This window comes from Drosophila mauritiana, chromosome 3L (assembly GCF_004382145.1).
Source record: "Drosophila mauritiana strain mau12 chromosome 3L, ASM438214v1, whole genome shotgun sequence".
NCBI classification, from domain to species: domain Eukaryota; kingdom Metazoa; phylum Arthropoda; class Insecta; order Diptera; family Drosophilidae; genus Drosophila; species Drosophila mauritiana.
The window spans coordinates 20921623-20935132 of NC_046669.1; the positions used below are offsets into that span (position 1 = coordinate 20921623).

Here is a 13510-nt window from a genome sequence, read left to right on the forward strand (position 1 = left end):
GGTTAGTTTTTGTTTTGAACAATTTTTAAAATGGGAAATGGCACAATTAGTATTCGATTCAAGGCTCATGTTATATTTTTAATTTCTTCGAACGGACCCCGAATATTTGCTTACAATTATTAGTTAGTAACTTCAAAGTATTTTGATTTACGAGTTTATTCTGTTCAATAATTTATGTTGTAATCCAGTTCAAAATTAAAGAAAAATATCACTTCTGGATAGGTTTAGCTATTTTGCAAATCTTATCGGACAAACTCATAATTTCACAAAAATGTAGTTACTACACTTACATAGCTAACATTACGCATTCTCATTTTTATGCGATGAGGTTACATCCAGCGAATTCCTACGAGGGTCCTCAATGTGGTACATGACATCGGAAGAAAGGAAGATTAGAACAAAGGCATTGCGTTGCAGCTTTTGCGATAGCATGTATTTGTTAGTGAAATTTTCATTCTATATCATACTTCAACGACCATATTTGAGTTTTTAAAACTATGTACTTATTTCCAATTACTCATAAGATATTTTTTGTTTGTCAACTAGAATCACATACAAATGGGTTCGAATCGCTGAACCCGATTCTATGCAATATTGAGATTTTTAAGTTATTGTTACATTAATTGTAGATTTTGGATTTTAAACATGTTGGGTTCATATGCTAGTTCCCTTTGTATATTTAATTGTTGCTTTTCCCATGGACAACACATTACATTTGTATCAGTAAAAATAAAACATTCTAAAGAGGTACATTTCGAAAGTATTAACTTAAAATCCATATACAGTAAAGATGTTATACATATCATATTTGTAGTGGATTGGGTATTACGCTTGTGGCCAACAATTACAAATATACTGAATTATAGGTATGCAACAGTAATACTCTAACACAAAGGCTCATAACAATAACAAAAATTTCATTTATCGGCGAAAGGGAATAATTCTGCTCGGTTTGATACATAGACTCATTCAATATTGAATGTATGCAAGTATCCAGATTGATGTGCTCATGTGGATTGCTATGTGCGTTTCACTTAGTTGCAGTTGTTAAACTTCAAAAAATGAGTAGAAAACCGATTAAAGAATGTATGCATTTTTATCTTTACAATTCAGTCTGAAAGCCATAATTTACATGTTTTATATATCACCTGTTTTCAAAATGTACTGTTTCCTGCTTGTTTAACTCTAAAGTTGTGTATTGAAATTTAATGATATATCAATGTTCCTTCTGGTCTTGGTAAAACCACTTGTTAAAGGTATTAAATGTAATTTAATTCAATACAAGTACGGAAAGTTGCTGTAAATTTCGTTGCATTAAGTGGAGAATAAATATTATGTAACCTAAATTTGGTACCCAAATACATTATTTTGTTTAATTTCGCATTCGATATTTGGCTCAGTATCGTTTATATATATCGTGTGTGAATATTGTTTACGTGTTCCTGGGACTTTACATCCAAATTTTAATGCTTTTGGGCTGATGTTGCTTTTTTTGTATCCTTCTGCTTCAGAAGCTTAGTCTTCATCCGAGTAATCTGAACTTTCGGAGCTAGTGATATCACTTGAAATCATCCCCAGCCAATGATAATCACGCCGATCTACGTAGTCCCAGAGATATATCTATAAATGATGATATAGATTCATTTTAGTGACCTTCTCTAACAATTTTATATAAGCTTGTTACAATTTCTAAATTACCTAATAAAAAACCATTCAAATAAAATTAAAAATCTTAGATTTTGTACTCACATCAAGTAAATCGATTATTTCATTCTGGCTCTGTAACTTTCGGGTGCGCTTCGGCAAACCCACATCGACGATATCTCCGTTGGGCAGGGCGTGCTTGTAGAAGCACTTGTTACCAAAGGGGCACTTGCCCTCTCCTTTTTTAAAGTATTTGCAGTCCTTTGCTCCCAAAGCGGCGCGGTAATCGTTGAGCAATTTGTCCTTTTCCTCCTTGGTTTCCATCCAAAACGCACTGGGACAGACAAAATCCGAGCAAACGCGACATTCTGGGCAAGCTCTGCAGATTTACGATCAAATTAGGTCAAAATTATACCACCAAAGCCTCAAACATACACCAATTTAGTCTGCATTGTGCTTATTGTTCTGTATGTTTTAAGTATTAACATATAGTTAACGAGTAATGATTCAATTGAACGGATTATTTAAAAACGCATTATGTTTGAACGCAGGATTCTAGGTTAAAACTACTACTAAAACTTACTTAGATTTTTAATTGGATTATTACTTGAATTTCTAAAGCATTTACTTACCGCGTTATTTTGTGTTCAAACTGTTTGGCCTGACGCCATGTGCGAATGCACTCCAAGCAGAATATGTGGTTGCAGTTGGGCAGAATGCCGAAACGCTTTTCTCTTCCCGCCTTCTCCATAATCGTGTCAAAGCAGATGCCGCACGTCTTGTCCTTGGATCTGGCAATGGCGAAGGACAGCTCCATGGCCTGCTCATGCTGCTGCAGGCACTCGCGGTTGTGACTCTTCCGTTGGACTTGATCCGTGGGATGCAGGCAATACTGGTCGCACATTTCGCACAGCTCCATGTGAATGGGGTAGGCGGAGAATTCGCCCCAGGCGCAGGAACTGTTCTCCTCGCCATAGTCATCTTTGTTCAGAGACGATGGTCCGCCCACTACATCGGCCCAGGACACACCAGGGGCTAATATATCGTAGCTGGCTCCAGCATGCGCCTCCGTCAGAGTCAGAGGGTCCACAGTGGTCTCAAACTCGCTCTGTTCGTGGGCAGTATTGCGCTTTTGGCTAGGCACAAATACCGGGGCGTTCGCCCAGTTCCTCTGCTGAGTGGAGATGCTGGCGCTCTGGCTGCCACTGGTGCTGCTGCTGCTTGTACTAGGCTTCGGCAGCACGTCGGTGGCCACTTGTTCCTCGCACTCGGGATGACCGCGGCTCAGGTCGTGGGAAAATCGGCAAAGTTCCCCGAAACGGCAGATGCCGCGCACGTAGTAGCGGCAGATGGTCTGGCTCCGGCCAAGGGCCATGCCGCTGATGGCTGTATCGCTGCTGGTGACGGCACTCATTTCGCTACGATGATCGCAAAAGGGTTTTAGGGTTTTCAAATCACTGACAAGTCTGGACGATGACCTGAAAGCAAAGGCGAGGGGTTAGCGATTGACACTAGGCAAACTGGGTAAATTTAGGGAAATGTCACCTCCAGTCTCAAGCGTTCTTACCCCCAAGTGAACATACCTACAGACACAGCCACTGCGTACATACGCAGATTCGGCCAAATAGAGCCCGTGCACACTTTAAACCCTAGTTGTTCGGGAGCTTTCGCAATCCTCAGCAGGAAACCACACGAAATGCACTCGTGACAACTTCTGCATTTCAATTATCCCCTTAGCATCAGTGAAATATGCAATGTAAGTATGTATGCAAGTGTGTGGATTCCTGTACGCATATGAACGTTGCGTTCCTCCACTTCAAACTAAAGCTTGCATCGCACGCGATGAATGTTTTACATTACCTGCTGGCTTTCGGGGAGTGCGACTTCTTGAAATCGAAGCTGGTTTAATGTCCACAGCACTCACAGTTTTTTACTTTGTCGTTTTATGCACCTTGGATCGCATTCACAATTTTTTTCCGCAGTGTGACCAAAGCCATTGACGATTGAAATCACACGCACAACAAACCGTTTAGCTGTTCGAATGTCGAAAGTTTTTTACATTTTACTAGGAATCCTGGGAAAGGAACAGAAGAATGAAAAGGGCAACAGAAGAGAACGCTTTATTCGACTATCAGATACCCAAAAAATATCTAATTTTTTGTGGCATATTGATAGAAACTAAAAAAAATGATCAAATCAAACAAAAAAGCTTGGGCGTAACGGTTTTGGGTGGTTTTGGGGCGTAAATAACGAATCTAGTTAACCTTCTTATTTTACGAGTAATGCAAATGATGTAAGATAATAGCAATACGCATTATTTGAGCTAAATACAAGTATTTACAATGTTACTCCCCATTCTATCAAAGCTTAGAAAGCAGTTTACTAATCGAAAGGATTTATTTCCACCCGGCCATTTTTTTTAATTAGTGTTGAAGGGTATACCATGTATACATATATATATTTAATTACTCCTACTAATGACGCGTCAATGACGGAGAACAGCGTAACTTCACTCGAAAAAAAGAAAAGAAAAAAAGCCTGGTCAAATACTTTAAGTGAAAAGAGGGAGGGGATTTAATTATAACGTAGTATTTATTTTACATTATCTCAATGTAATATTGGTTTCGCGTGTAAATATAAAATTTATCTGACAATCAAATTTACCTGGACATATTTGCTGTGTAGCAGCAGTAACGCTATAATTGATTTTCAATCTAAATAAGATACCATTATGATACTAACGTATATTAAGACCATTTAACAAGAAACCTTGTTTTACCTATTACGGAAGTAATTAGAAGTTATTTGGACCAACTGAGGTGAACAGTATTCATTCAATTCCTCCAAAAGCCAGGACATGCGCTTGATAAAGAAAATCCATGGAAAAATTCGGAGTGTTAGCCGAAAAAGGGCGAAAAGTTTCCTAAAGAATACATCAATGGAAATGCTTAAGTACGTTATTAGCAATAATAATTATTCTTGGTGGATAAAGCTTTACTTCGCCATCATATTCGCATTGGTTCTTTTTGTGGCTGTGAACTTAGCGGTTGGAATTTACAATAAGTGGGAAAGCACACCAGTGATTATTGGAAGTATATAAATTATAACATGTATTACTCTTAGGGATATGAATAAATTTTGATCTTACTTTAAAGTTAGCTCTAAGATGACTCCCATTGATCAAATTCCGTTTCCGACAATTACGGTTTGCAATATGAACCAGGCTAAAAAGTCGAAAGTAGGGCATTTAACGCCGTAAGTATTATCAAATCCCATGGAAAACCAATTAAATAAGGCTCTATTAGGGGATCCGTAAGATACGCTATGCTTCAAAAGACCTGCTATAAGGAATCAAATTACTCGCAATACATGGATAATCAGCACAGAAATGAAACATTCTCAAATTTCATATTGGATGTTTCTGAGAAGTGTGCAGATCTGATAGTATCCTGCGTATTTCATCAACAAAGGATACCCTGCACTGACATCTTCAGAGAAACTTTCGTCGATGAAGGATTGTGCTGCATTTTTAATGTCTTGCATCCGTATTATCTTTATAAGTTCAAGTAAGTTTTAGCGAGGGCCAAATAACCGAAAAACATGCTCTAACTTATTTATTTAAAGATCGCCCTACATTCGGGACTTCACTTCGTCCGACAGGTTTGCAGATATCGCCGTGGACTGGGATCCAATATCTGGCTACCCACAGAGACTACCCTCAAGTTACTATCCGCGTCCGGGAGTTGGAGTTGGTACCTCGATGGGTCTGCAAATCGTTCTCGACGGTCACGTGGACGACTACTTCTGCTCCTCCACAAACGGCCAGGGATTTAAAGTAAATTGTGTTGTATCAAAGACACTAGAATATTCTAGTCTATTCTATTCTTCTAGAATATTCTAGTGTCTTTGGTTGTATGTTTTTTGCCCAGCTAGCTTATACCTTTTAGATACCTTTCAGATACTTCTGTATAATCCGATAGACCAGCCGCGCATGAAGGAGTCGGGATTACCTGTGATGATTGGGCACCAGACGAGTTTTCGCATCATAGCTAGAAACGTTGAGGCTATACCCTCTATAAGAAATATTCAAAGGACGAAACGCCAGTGTATTTTCAGTGACGAACAGGAATTACTCTTCTATCGCTATTATACGCGCCGAAACTGCGAAGCAGAGTGCGACTCCATGTTTTTCTTGAGGCTCTGCAATTGTATTCCCTACTACCTACCACTAATTTATCCCAACGCCTCAGTGTGCGACGTGTTCCACTTTGAATGTCTGAATCGGGCGGAGTCCCAGATCTTCGACCTACAGAGCTCTCAGTGCAAGGAGCTTTGCCTGACCAGCTGCCACGACCTAATTTTCTTTCCCGATGCCTTTTCCACTCCTTTCACCCAAAAGGACGTCAAGGCACAGACCAACTACTTGACGAATTTCTCAAGTGAATACATACGCAAAAACTTGGCTGTAGTCAACTTTTTTCACACCGACAACTATTTCAGGAGCAGTGTAAGGACTTCGTATACCGGACCCACTGAATATATGGGTATGCTCTTTATTATATCACTTAGATCTTAAATACTTTATACGTTATGTTAATATCGGTACTAGAACAGTAATTTCAATTCCGATAATATAATTGTATATTCGTTATCAGGATTACTATCCGAGTCTATCAGGGATGCTGATCGTATAAACATCCTGTTTTTTGTTTAACTCGAGGGGTATTTCAAGTCGAACTGATTATTGATAACATAAAATAAGCTGTTTTTATCAATTAATAAGAACAGTCCATGTAGTGACGATGTTCAGCTAGAGTGTAATGCACACTAAGAGACTATTGTACAGAGTCGTAGAATTGAATACCTGCTTAAATAATCGAAATATTACCGTTTATATTTTGATCAGAAGGTATTTTTATGCTCTAAGTTGAATACTTAGCAGTTAAATTATTTGAAACACATTAAATATTACTATTAATCGCTACATAACGTTTGTAACTCGTCATTTTAATCTCACCTCGTAGGGAAATATTTTGTTTGATTTGGCCAACTATAGGGCTTCAAGCTAATCCAAAATCGATCAAAAACATTAATCTGATTTTCTAGGCAGTTGACTATATCTTTATCTTCTATATTGACTACTTTGTATCTTACTTGTATCTTTTTCAGCGTCAACTGGTGGAATCATGAGCCTAATGATTGGTTTCAGTGTAATATTCCTCGCTGAGATAATATACATCATTTTGTTTGTTTCAACATTGTTGCTTATATTAATATTCTGAATCAGTAAATAAAATAAAGAACTTTGAATGTGTCACAAAATCTAAATTACTTTTCGACATGTAAAAGAATGTAAGTAAATATAATGAAACAAAAATACCGCACTACGGTCATACAAAGCCGATATTTTAATGCCGATAGCTCAGGCAGCACAGCACCTGGCAACCCTGGGGAACTACAGTTCAGTGGCAAAGTGACAAGCAAAAATACGAAAATGGTTCTGGAGAGTACTATGATATGGTAAATTATTGTTTTTTGAGCAATACGAAGAGCTTGCGCGAGTTTTCCCGTATTGCTTGCAATGGCATACAGTCTGGCACTCATAAATTGCACTTTTTCAGCTTTGATAACAGCGACTACCAGCGCAACGGAGACTACTTTCCTACCCGTCTCAACGTCCAGAAAGATGGCATCAATCTGGTCTGCCTGACCAAGCTGCGTTCCAATCCCGAGAACAATGTGGGCCTGATGACTCTGTCCAAGTGAGTGTTGAGCTGTCTGTGCCCATGCCACACATTCATTGTGTCTTTGTTTATCCCTCAGCACCGTAGAAGTGCTGGCCACTCTTACTAGCGATGTAGGGCGTATTTTCTCAAAGATGCATCTGGTTCAGCCGAAGGGCGAGATAAACCTCCTGACCGGAATCCGAATTGCCCATCTGGTGCTAAAGCATCGCCAAGGCAAAAACCACAAGATGCGCATCGTGGTCTTTGTGGGCTCCCCCATCAATCACGAGGAGGGCGATCTAGTGAAGCAGGCCAAGCGCCTCAAGAAGGAGAAGGTCAACGTAGACATAGTCAGCTTCGGAGATCATGGCAACAACAACGAGACTCTCACAGCATTCATCAACGCGCTAAACGGCAAGGACGGCACCGGCTCCCATTTGGTCAGCGTACCTCGGGGATCCGCTTTGTCTGATGCCCTGTTGTCGTCACCCATCATCCAGGGCGAGGACGGCTTGGGCGGAGCTGGTCTGGGCGGCAACGTCTTCGAATTCGGTGTAGATCCAAACGAGGACCCCGAACTGGCCCTCGCCTTGCGTGTGTCTATGGAGGAGCAACGGCAGCGCCAGGAGAGCGAGCAACGTCGCGCCAATCCCGATGGGGCTCCGCCGACTGGCGGAGATGCTGGTGGCGGAGGCGGCGTTTCGGGATCTGGACCTGGAAACGAAGAAAGTGCCGGAGCAGAGAACGAAGCCAACACCGAGGAGGCCATGCTGCAGCGTGCCCTGGCTCTGTCCACCGAAACACCCGAGGACAACTTACCGGACTTCGCTAACATGACTGAGGAGGAACAGATTGCCTTCGCTATGCAGATGTCCATGCAGGATGCTCCCGACGACACTGTTACCCAGCAAGCAAAGCGCCCAAAGACGGACGAGGCGAACGCCCCCATGGACGTGGACGAGGACTACTCGGAGGTGATCGGGGACCCGGCCTTCTTGCAGAGCGTGCTGGAGAATCTACCTGGTGTTGATCCCCAGTCGGAGGCGGTGCGCGATGCTGTCGGTTCACTCAACAAGGACAAGGACAAAAAGAGCGACGGCAAGGACTCGCAGAAAAAATAAACCGCATCTATGATTATATCCAATAAGCTCGTTTAAAGCATTTGTATGCCCATTAAAATCATTTGTAGCCCTCTTTCAAATTATGCTTCAAGTGAAAATATATAAACAAATACACACGAAATGCTGCTGACTTAATTGACTTTCATTTGCTGAATGCCTAATAATAATATTCTAGTCCTGATAGTACCCCGACATCTCGACGTTCATACGAAGATGGCCTGGTCGACTCGACTAAGGATGTTTATTAGGAAAGCATATGCATAAAGCTTCTTCTAACCGGTTAAATACAATTTAACGACTCTAGTTTAAGTACATATGTAAATTGGATTAGTGAGCTGAAGGTCTCTTATTCCTTAGCTCATTGGCCAGTTTTCGGAGTTAAACACTGAAGAATTTAAAACATCAAGAAATCAGGCTCTTTTAGAGTCCACTTTACACCTGGTGTACTGGGTTTTGTACAATGTCAGTACCGTATATCAGTCAGGCTTCAATTAAGGCACACTTTTACTTACAGCATGACCAACGATAAATAATAAATTCAGTTTGTGGCTCAATGCACTATAGTTTATTTCCCCATAGCAGGGGCACTATTGATGTATTGATGCTCTCTACTTTACAAGCGTATTAACTATGTGTGGTCTCGTATGCAGATTACTTGTCGCCCTTGTAGTCCCGGATGTGGTAGAGCACCCAGGCGGGAATGAACAAGGATGCAGCGCACATGCCGCCGCCGAGGATCACCTTCTCCTGTAATGCAAAAAGCAAGTGAAGGATGAGTTTATCGTTTTGGGAATCAAATCCTGGTTATGCAACCATCTCAAACTTACGGCGGTGGAGACGCGCTGGGTCGGAGGTCCAGAGACGACCGACTGGCAACGGCTCTGCATGGCGCTACGCATAGCGGGGACCAGGAGGCGGGCAGCGCTGTTTTGGAACATTTTCACAAACTTTTTTGCAAAATACGCTGGCGTAAAATCAATGCTGTAAGGTTAGAATGCTTCTTCTTAACGATTTGTCATTCGCCCTTCTGTAGAGATGGTCTTTCGCGAAGCACAGCTATCGCAAGTCAACCCGAACATGTAGGGTGTTTCTGGTGCAGACAAATTGTTTACAAATAACTTATTGCTTAAAAATAATGTTATTTTCAGCCTAGAAGAAATGAATTAAATCGATCATGTTACTCAACGTCGGCATGGTGACAATGGGTGCAATTAGTCCAATTAGTTCGTAAGTTTAATTTTCAAAAACTTCCTTTTTTGATTAACATATAGCTTTACTTGTAATGTATAGGGTAAATTCATGGAACATAGTTCACACTATTTATAATATTGTACGTTTTATAATTATGATAAGCATATAAAAATTCTTTGCACCCAATTTCTTTGTAAATATACATAAGCAAGGACAAAAAGGATAGTCCTATAACTGACTTACGAAAATAATATATCTGTTTTAATCCTTAATTTTCAAATCGGGAATGGATAAACATATGTAGTAAAAAATAAAACAAGAAATTAAATATAACGGGAAAAGAAGCCAGGTAAGGCGGTCCAGGGTGACCATTTCGTGCCTTCGGAAACATGCGATAGTCGCGCACGGTCTTACTGCTCCATGGGACATGTCCGTCATGTGATATTCGTTGCTCGAGAAAAAGTTCGGTGATCGCTTTGTCCACCTTTTTATTTTTTATTTGCCCAAAGCACTTTGCGTCGATCCTAGAGCCTGCAAAATGGTATCCGAGTGGGTGGCACCAATTGTAATCACCAGCATTTGGGCCTTCATTGGCATCATCTGCCCCTTTTTCGCCCGAGGACCAAACAGGGGGTAAGCAAATCTGTTTACCCAACTTTAGTCTTGAGTAGCTTTGCAACCAACTAATTAAACTATTTTGCAGGGTGACTCAATGCTGCCTGATGCTCACCGCAGCAACTTGCTGGCTGTTGTAAGTACATGTGTATATAAGTGCAGCTAAACGATTGGTTTAGTTGGACTAGACCGAGGACTTGCTACCTATCAAAACGCTTATCAATGACTCTTTTCCTTGCAGCTGGCTGTGCTGCTACATGACGCAGCTGAACCCCCTGATTGGACCCAAACTAAGCATGAACGAAATCATGATCATGGCCCGCGAGTGGGGCAATGAGATCAAGGACACTATGGCTGTCACCGTCTAATGTCTGTCACCCTAATGTATTCTTTTCACTTGTTTTGTTATTGTTTCTTTATCCCGGATGTTCCGACATTCTGTATTATTAATTTCCATTTACTGTTCGAAGCATAAAATAAATTGTAATCGCGATCACGCTCTGGGCAAACACGTTGTAGAAAATCATAGATAAACAACATATTTGTATACTTTGTACGCGCAAAGATGTAAACTTAGCCTTGACTTTTTGGCCAAGCATTCCCAATAATCGAGTGTCTTAAAATGAAGATTGAAACCTAAAATAAAGTATATTTACACAATTCTGTGTTCAATAAGTAACGTGACTGCTTTAAAAACTGTAATGCTGACTACAGACTTAGAGGTAACCATGTTTCCTAGGTGAAGCCTTGCTAAATACGAAAACAAAACGGCTAAAAGGATCCTTAATAGTTAGGATCCCAAGCGTAACGGTGGCAATCTTCAGCCTGCAGGAAAGTGTGTCCCATTTTAAGGACTGAAGCGTATAATTGAAAATATCCAGTCACTTCAGCAAACGTGCCTCTGTCCCATTCCTCACAAGGACAAAAAACTGCTAACGGATTTCCAGGATCGGCCTGAACTTTTGCATAAGACCTACAAATATCTTGCAGAGATCTTCGATTAAAGAGAAACTTTGTTGAGGCAAACAACGATAGTCATGCAATCTCTACTTTCGACGAATGCATGTCCTGGCTTCTTTTGCCGTTGTCGAAAAAAGTTTCAATTATATGTTAGGGACAAATCAAAATCTTTATAATAATTTATAAAATCGGTAGAGTTCTCAGTAATGGACCCTGGTACATGAGAAGTACAGACATTGAAAGAGATCTTAAAATCTTTAAAATCTCTAATTTTTGTCGGTCACTGAATAAATGATTAATTTACTATATTTCCCCGCAAAAAGTCTGATTTTGAAACCAAATAAATTAAAACTAAAAAGACACCTCCCAAATGATCACCAGTCGGGACATATATAAGATCTAAGTTAATATGAATTCAAATTCGAACCAAAAAGTATTGATTTAAAATCTTTTGTACCTACATGTCATCGAATCGGAAATTTTGCATTCTGTTAAAACTGCCACATAGGTAGCAAAATATGAAAACAGAGAATTAATACATTTTTTTTAATCTGACGAGCTTAAACTTTTTCTATTCTAAGTTTTATATATTTTTTTATTAACCAACTAAATAATTTGACATGTACATACTCTGCACTATTAAAAATATTCTACTAATATTCTACTTAGCAAATAAATTTTTTAAAAATAAGACGCGTTGCATAGTTTTCGGCGCAACCTTATTATAATATAGTAGTAGATAACAAAATAAAGGTGCCTTTTGTTTGGGATACTGAAATTTCGATGACATATCCTTATAAATGTAACATGGAGTAAGGCTGAAGGCTGGCAACAACCCGGTTGGCAGCGCTGTTGAGCAGCAACATGATTGTCGGAAATCGAAGTTATCGACAATCAGTCATCGAAGGAACGATCGCAAGGCAGCAGGCAGTGGAGTGGAAGTCAGCGTTGCAGTCAGTCGAGTTCTCAGCAGCAGTCGTTCGGTCACAAACTAAGAATACTTTATATAATTACCGCATTTAGAATTAAACTAATAATTAAATTAATAATAAACAATAATAATAAACAATCTTACATGGGGGCTCGTCCAGTCCTAAATCGGTTATATGAAGGTGCAGTTGTTTAAAGAAAAAAGACATTGTTGTGTGCGTGGGTATAGTCTTTAAAAGTTGTAAAGTTGTGGCTATATCTATTGCATTTAAAGTTGGAAAAATCAGTTGTACAGATTTTGTTTGAACACAAGTCGGTAAAAGTCGGGAAAGCTGCTAGAGAGAACTGATAAAGTTGAAATTGTCGTGTGCGTGGATTTAGTCTTTAAAGTTGTAAAGTTATGGCTACGTCTACTGCATTGAAAGTTGAAAAAATCGGTTGAACTCATACAGACTCAAGTCGTTTTGCTGTTGTGGAATTTAAAACAATTAAATTGCAAAGGTGGTGAAATTCGTTTCTAACGAAAATCAAAATTTGTCTTTTAACCGGTGGCGCCGTCTGCAAAATCGACTACCGTCGCGCCGTTAGAACATTGTCGTTGTTTGCTGGTGTTAGTGCCTTGTCGCGGAATGTTCACACGTACACCACCTACAAATAAAAAACTTAACACCGACCAAATACAAGCAATTCTAGAGAACGAAAGCGAGGACGAAAGCAGAAAAGAAAAAATGAACGAAGAAGATCAAAAGTTGGCGCCTGTAGGAGAAGCAGAGGCAAAGAAGCAGAATAAAGACGCTAGTGCTAAAGTCGAAGAGAAATTTGAACAAATGATGAATACTCTAACCCAGAGCATGTTGGCAAAATCTAAACAAGAGGGGCAAGTAATTATCGCTGCAGAAAAATTTGAAAAAGTTGTAAGTGACTGTGATGGCAAATCAATTCCTATTAAAAAATGGTTTGAAATTTTTGAGAAAAATGCCGAGGCATATGAACTTTCGGAGAAACAAAAATATGTTCAAGCCAGAAGTAAGATGATTGGATCAGCAGAACTTTTCTTAGAATCTGAATGTGTCAGTGGATACACTGAACTCAAAGAGTTACTAATTGAAGAATTTTCAGGCAGCTATAATAGCGCCGTTATTCACAAAAAGTTGCAAGACAGGAAGAAGAAGAGGGAGGAAACTCTACACGACTATTTGTTACAAATGAAGAAAATAGCAGCCTTAGGTGAAGTTGAAACAGTTGCTTTGATAACTCATATCGTAAACGGCCTCGACATTAAAAAGGAGTATAAGGGTGCTATGCTCCGTTGTAAAACTCTTA

At 39.9% G+C, this 13510-nt stretch overlaps 5 protein-coding genes across 5 annotated transcripts; 3 read left to right on the forward strand and 2 right to left on the reverse strand.

Annotated features, from left to right (window-relative positions):
• Positions 1 to 411: 411 nt before the first annotated feature.
• Positions 412 to 3649, reverse strand: LOC117140416 (probable E3 ubiquitin-protein ligase makorin-1). Its single transcript, XM_033303289.1, has 4 exons — positions 3505 to 3649; positions 2277 to 3122; positions 1750 to 2023; positions 412 to 1620 (listed from the first exon to the last, which is right to left on the reverse strand). The coding sequence occupies exons 2-4, from the start codon at positions 3056 to 3058 to the stop codon at positions 1516 to 1518; spliced, it is 1161 nt and encodes a 386-aa protein (XP_033159180.1). The 5' UTR covers positions 3059 to 3122; positions 3505 to 3649; the 3' UTR covers positions 412 to 1515.
• Positions 3650 to 4582: 933 nt separating this feature from the next.
• Positions 4583 to 6926, forward strand: LOC117140414 (pickpocket protein 28). The gene is made up of 6 exons (XM_033303288.1): positions 4583 to 4736; positions 4800 to 4899; positions 4950 to 5210; positions 5269 to 5479; positions 5603 to 6188; positions 6814 to 6926. Exons 1-6 carry the CDS (start codon positions 4583 to 4585, stop codon positions 6924 to 6926), a joined length of 1425 nt encoding a protein of 474 aa, XP_033159179.1.
• Positions 6927 to 7057: 131 nt separating this feature from the next.
• LOC117140753 (26S proteasome non-ATPase regulatory subunit 4) lies at positions 7058 to 8621 on the forward strand. Its single transcript, XM_033303835.1, has 3 exons — positions 7058 to 7164; positions 7266 to 7406; positions 7468 to 8621. The coding sequence occupies exons 1-3, from the start codon at positions 7139 to 7141 to the stop codon at positions 8489 to 8491; spliced, it is 1191 nt and encodes a 396-aa protein (XP_033159726.1). The 5' UTR covers positions 7058 to 7138; the 3' UTR covers positions 8492 to 8621.
• Positions 8622 to 9033: 412 nt separating this feature from the next.
• LOC117140754 lies at positions 9034 to 9521 on the reverse strand. Its single transcript, XM_033303836.1, has 2 exons — positions 9319 to 9521; positions 9034 to 9238 (listed from the first exon to the last, which is right to left on the reverse strand). The coding sequence occupies exons 1-2, from the start codon at positions 9427 to 9429 to the stop codon at positions 9143 to 9145; spliced, it is 207 nt and encodes a 68-aa protein (XP_033159727.1). The 5' UTR covers positions 9430 to 9521; the 3' UTR covers positions 9034 to 9142.
• A 565-nt stretch (positions 9522 to 10086) lies between these two features.
• LOC117141441 (V-type proton ATPase subunit e) lies at positions 10087 to 10957 on the forward strand. Its single transcript, XM_033304894.1, has 3 exons — positions 10087 to 10315; positions 10386 to 10433; positions 10539 to 10957. Exons 1-3 carry the CDS (start codon positions 10221 to 10223, stop codon positions 10663 to 10665), a joined length of 270 nt encoding a protein of 89 aa, XP_033160785.1. The 5' UTR covers positions 10087 to 10220; the 3' UTR covers positions 10666 to 10957.
• Positions 10958 to 13510: the final 2553 nt, after the last annotated feature.